At 48.5% G+C, this 5000-nt stretch overlaps 2 protein-coding genes across 2 annotated transcripts in view; both read left to right on the top strand.

The window, feature by feature from the left end:
• The window catches only part of EAH_00045470 (hypothetical protein, conserved), a gene marked incomplete at both ends in the record, with an annotated part of 2001 nt that extends 1926 nt beyond the window's left edge, over window positions 1-75 (top strand). Inside the window, one exon of the mRNA XM_013394760.1 lies at window positions 4-75. Within this exon, the coding sequence (XP_013250214.1) occupies window positions 4-75 (72 nt within the window). The remainder of the gene's footprint in view (window positions 1-3) is intronic.
• Window positions 76-3222: 3147 nt separating this feature from the next.
• Window positions 3223-5000, top strand: part of EAH_00045480 (hypothetical protein, conserved) — a gene marked incomplete at both ends in the record, with an annotated part of 6173 nt that continues 4395 nt past the window's right edge. Inside the window, one exon of the mRNA XM_013394761.1 lies at window positions 3223-5000. This exon is cut by the window's right edge and continues 1326 nt beyond it. Within this exon, the coding sequence (XP_013250215.1) occupies window positions 3223-5000 (1778 nt within the window).

The following is a 5000-nucleotide window of genomic DNA, read 5'->3' on the forward strand; positions in this document are numbered from 1 at the left end:
CAGCTGAGGCAACAGCAGCAGCAGCTGAATCAGCAGCAGCAGCAGCAGCAGCAGCAGCAGCAGCAGCAGGATTAGGAGTGTGGTTGTTGTTGTGTATGAGCCTCGTGTATTAAGAGAGATTTCTCTTGCTCTTTACATTCTTCTTTATGTTTATCTTTATGTTTATCTTTATAATTTAGCTGCTGTCTTTTGTTTGTTTGTTTATATATATAATATATATATATATAATATATATAATATATAATATATATATATATATATATCGCCTTCACAAGATTGGATGGTGCAGCCGCATGCACAGCTGATGTAAGAGATTTTCTTTTATTATATTTATTATATTATATATTATTATATATTATATATATAATTATATGTATAATATTATATATAATTATCATACATATTATATAATAATAATAATAATAATAATATAATTATTATGCATGCACGTGCATTGTTAGGGCTATGTTATTTCTTTACAGGCAGCAGCTTCTCTCATATCTCTGCTGCAGCAGCATCTCTCTTTTGCTGCTGGAGGGGGTGGCTTTTGCTTCTTGCTTTTCCTCCACTGCTGCTGTTGCTGCAGCAGCTGCTGTTGCTGCAGCAGCTGCTGTTGCTGCAGCAGCAGCTGTTGCTGCAGCAGCTGCTGTTGCTGCAGCAGCTGCTGTTGCTGTGGAGGAAGGCTGAAGGCTAAAGAAAGGAGAATCAGAAAATAAATAAAATAAAATAAATAAATAAATAAATAAAATAAATAAATAAATAAATAAATAGGTAAATATAGATAAATATAAATGTATATAAATAAAAAGAAATATATAATGTGCTGCACGCAGAGAAATCTGAGGTGCATATACACCGCAACAATGCAGTTAATTAATTAATTAATTAATGATGGTGTATATACACTTAAACAATGTGAAGACGCAGTTAATTATAATTTCGTTCTCCTTTCTATTGAAGCATTACCCAGACCTTCTTTTGTTAAGTGCTGCACAGAGAAACAAAGACATTGCTGCTGTTGTTTTCTTGCTGCTGTTGCTGCTGCTGCTTTTGCTGCTGCTGCTACAGCAGCAGCAGCTAGAGGTTTTGGAGGGATAGCAGCTGCTGCTGTAGCTGCAGCAGCAGAATCTGCAGAGTAGGCAGTTGTAACTGCAGCAGCAGAAAGTAGAGAAGCAGCAGCAACAGCAGCAAAAGGTAGTAGTAGTTGCAGCAGCAGCAGCAAGTGGTTGAGACTGCAGCAGCTGCAGCAGGAAGTATTTTAATAAGGAGTGCAGCAGTAAACTTCTTACAGAAGCGAGCAGGGGCTGCTTCAGTTGTAGACACGAGACCGAGGGTTTAGGGTTTAGGGTTTAGGGTTTAGGGTGTATAACAGCAACAGCAGCAACAGAAGAAGATATTAAAGTGCTGCTTCAAGGAGTTCGGTGCTGGCTACAACAAAACAAATAGATATATATCTGCTGCTGCTTTTGCTGCTGCTGCTGCTGCTGCTGAGCTGCAGTGCGGAGAGGTTAGTGGATGCATGCAGCGGTTTTTGTTGTTGTCTTCTGTTTGTCGATTGAAGTATATATATATATATATATATATATATTTGTGTTTATTTATATATAGTATATACTTCATTTATATTATATATATACTATATTGATATTTATTTATTTATTTATATATTGTACAGGGATGAAGGATGCTTAGTATTAGGGTTTATTAAGAAAGTTTTGTATAAGGGTTTATTAGGGTTTAGGGTTTGTTATTGAACGGGGGTTTATTGTAAGGGTTAGTAGGGTTTAGGGTTTAGGGTTTAGGGTTTGTTATTATTAGGGTTTGTTATTATTAGGGTTTGTTACTACAGGGGTTTAGTATTAGGGTTTATTAGTAGAGTTTGCTATTAGGGTTTGCTACTCGCATTCATTGGTTCGTTAGGGTTTAGGGTTTAGGGTTTAGGGTTTAGGGTTTAGTAGGGTTCAGTAGGGTTTAGGGTTTAGGGTTAAGGGTTTATAATGAAGGTTTTTTGTTATTTATAAATATTTTATACTTCCGTTTTATACAGCAGCAGGAAAAGAAGCAAAAGTTATGCGCTGCGAGCAGCAGCTGCTCTGGGTGGTGTTGCTGCAGCAGCAGCAGCAGCAGCAGCAGCAGCAACAGCAGCTGCTGCTGGTGCTGCTGCTGCTGCTGTCACATTGAAATATTCTGACAAAAAGTTGTTTATTTTTTTATTAATTAAATTTCATTAACTTTGCTGCTTCAGGAGTTGCTACAGCCCCGCTGCAGCAGCAGCAGCAGCAGCAGCACCGCCGAGGACGTGACCTGTGCGAGCAGCAGCAGCAGCAGCAGCAGCAGCAGCAGCATGAGCAGCAGCAGCAGCAGCAGCAGCCAGGACAGACAGGCCTAAAGCAGCAGCAAACCACCGGTTTACTCGTGTTTTTTATTGTCTATAAATACTTTCTTGCTGACCCATTCTGTCTGCAGCAGCAAAAGAAGCTGCAGCAGCAGCAGCAGCAGTAGCTGCTGCTGCAGTTGTTATATCGCCACAGGTTTGCCTTGCCTTTCAGCAGCAGCAGCAGCAGCAGTAGCTGGCCAGTTGTTCTCTCCCTGCCGCTGCTGCAGCAGCAGCAGCTGCTGCTGCTGCAGCTGCTGCTGCTGGCTTGAGTGTTGCTGCAGCATTTAAGCGGCAACAGTGAAGAAGCAGACGCAGCTGCAGCACAAGCTCCTCAGCTGTACATACACCTCAACCACCCCGAACGAGAGCTTCTTCTTCTTTGCTGTCTGTACACTGCAACAAACTTATTTCCTTTGAGGGGCCCAGCCCCTGGCTCTACGCAGTCCAGTAGCTGCAGCAGCAGCAGCAGCAGCAGCAGCAGCAGCAGCAGCAACGCCTGCAGCAGCAGCATCAGCAGCAGCAGCAACAGCATCAGCATCAGCAGCAACAGCAACCACTCTCTCCTGACAACTCGAGCATCTTCGCACGTGACAGTTCACTGAGGTACTTGCTGCTGCTGCTGCTGCTGCTGCTGCTGCTGTCGTCAGGTCCCACGCAGCAGCAGCAACAGCAGCAGCAGCAGCAGCAGCAGTAGGTGCAGCACCGCGCATGCAAACTGCAAGCGATCAAGCACCTCAACCTCATTCAGGTCCTCAGTAGAAGCAGCAACAGCAACAGCAGCAGCTAAGAACAGCCTCATCCAGCTGCTGCTGCTGCTGTTGCTGCTGCAGCTTCCCGTTTCAGTGATGCGGCGACGACGGCCGCAGCCAGACAGGGAGGAGCGAAGTGCAGCAGCAGCAGCAGCAGGTCCTGCTGCTGCTGCTCCTGCTGCTGCTGTCCCGCTTGCAAGGTCAGCACCACACGGGTCAGCAGCTGTTCCCCCCGAACGCCTCCCAGCAGCAACAGCAAATGCAGCAGCAGCAAATGCAGCAGCAGCAGGTGCAGCACGAGGTGCAGGAGGAGGAGGAGGAGGCGCAGCAGCAGCAGCAAATGCAACAGCAGGTACAGCAGGAGCAGGAGCAGGAGCAGCAGCAGCAGCAGCAAATGCAGCAGCAAGAGGTGCTGCTGCAGGTGTTTTGCGTCGCAGAAGCCCTATTGAAGAGATGCCTATACACCTGATGGCTGGCATATTTGCTTTGCTAACAGGAGACAGAGCAGCAGATAGAAATAATTTGCTGCTACCGTCTGTCTGTCGTAGGTGGAGGAGTATATACAACAGCAGATGCTACAGAGTGCTGCTGCCGCTGCGGCTCTCTTCTCTCGCTCGCAGGCAGCAGCAGCATGTGCAGCAGCAGCAGCAGCAAATGCAGCAGCAGCAGCAAATGCAGCAGCAGCAGCAAATGCAACAGCAGCACCAAATCCAGCATGCAGCAACAAGCGCAATGAGCGGTGCTCTTCCTGCTGATGCTGCTGCAGCAGCTGCTACTCCTTCTGCTGCTCCTGCTGCTGCGCGAGGGTCAGCTGGTGTCCCCGCAGCCAACACAGCAGCAGCAGCAACAGCAGCAGCAGCAGCAGCAAGAGGGCGTGAGGGAGGTGGCGTTTTCCCAGCACCAACAGCAGCAGGAGCAGCAGCAACAGCAGCAGCAGCAGCAGCAACAGCAGGAGGAGGCTCAACAGCAATAATACCAGCAGCAGCAGGAAGAGCAGCAGCAGCAGGAGGAGGAGCAGGAGGAGCAGCAGGAGCAGCAGGAGCAGGAGGGTTAGGAGGAGGCAGTGGTGCGTATACGTCTACAGCAGCAGCAGCAGCAGCAGCAATAGCAGCAGCAGCAGGGATAAACATTAATCAAGCAGCTGAATATTATTCAAGAGCAGTTCAAGGAGGGCTGCTGCTGGATGTTGGGGTGTCTAATATGCATGGCGGTGGATGCATATCTTTTTGCTGCTGGCTCTTGTCGCTGCTTCCATCAACAGCAAGTGTTGCTGTGCTGCTGCAGCACGGAGCAGCAAATGCTGCTCTCCTCAATGCCTTAGGACATCTGCTGCTTCGAAGCACCTCTACGCTGCTGCAGCTGGTGCTTCTAGACAGAAGTGCTGCTGCTACTTTGCTGCCTCCTCCTCCTCCCCCTCCTCCCCCTCCTGCTGCTGTTGCTGCTGCTGCTGCTGCTGCTGCTGCTGCTGATGTTGCTGCTGCTAGACGGGCTGCACACACCCCATTCCTGCAACTCACCAACAACGCCCCTGCTGCAGCAACAGCAGCAGCAACAGAACCAGCAGCAGAACCAGCAGCAGAACCAGCAGCAGCAGCAGAAGCAGCAGCAGCAGCAGCAGCAGAAGAAGAAGAAGCAGCAGCAACAAGGGTCCCGCCACTCACTGCAGCAGAAGAGCAGCGAATTGCTGCCTGGTGCGCCTACCGACAAGAAAAGCTCGCTGCAGCAGCAGCAGAAGCAGCAGCAGCAGCAGAAGCAGGAGGCAGTGAGGCCTCTGTCTCAGCACCAGAGGGAGGAGGAGGAGCAGAAGGAGCAGCAGCAGCAGCAACAGAAGCAGCAACAGCAGCAGCATGTCCTGCGTCTTCCTCCCAAGCAGC

This window comes from Eimeria acervulina, genomic scaffold (genome assembly GCF_000499425.1).
Source record: "Eimeria acervulina Houghton genomic scaffold, Eah_scaff651, whole genome shotgun sequence".
Lineage (NCBI taxonomy): Eukaryota > Apicomplexa > Conoidasida > Eucoccidiorida > Eimeriidae > Eimeria > Eimeria acervulina.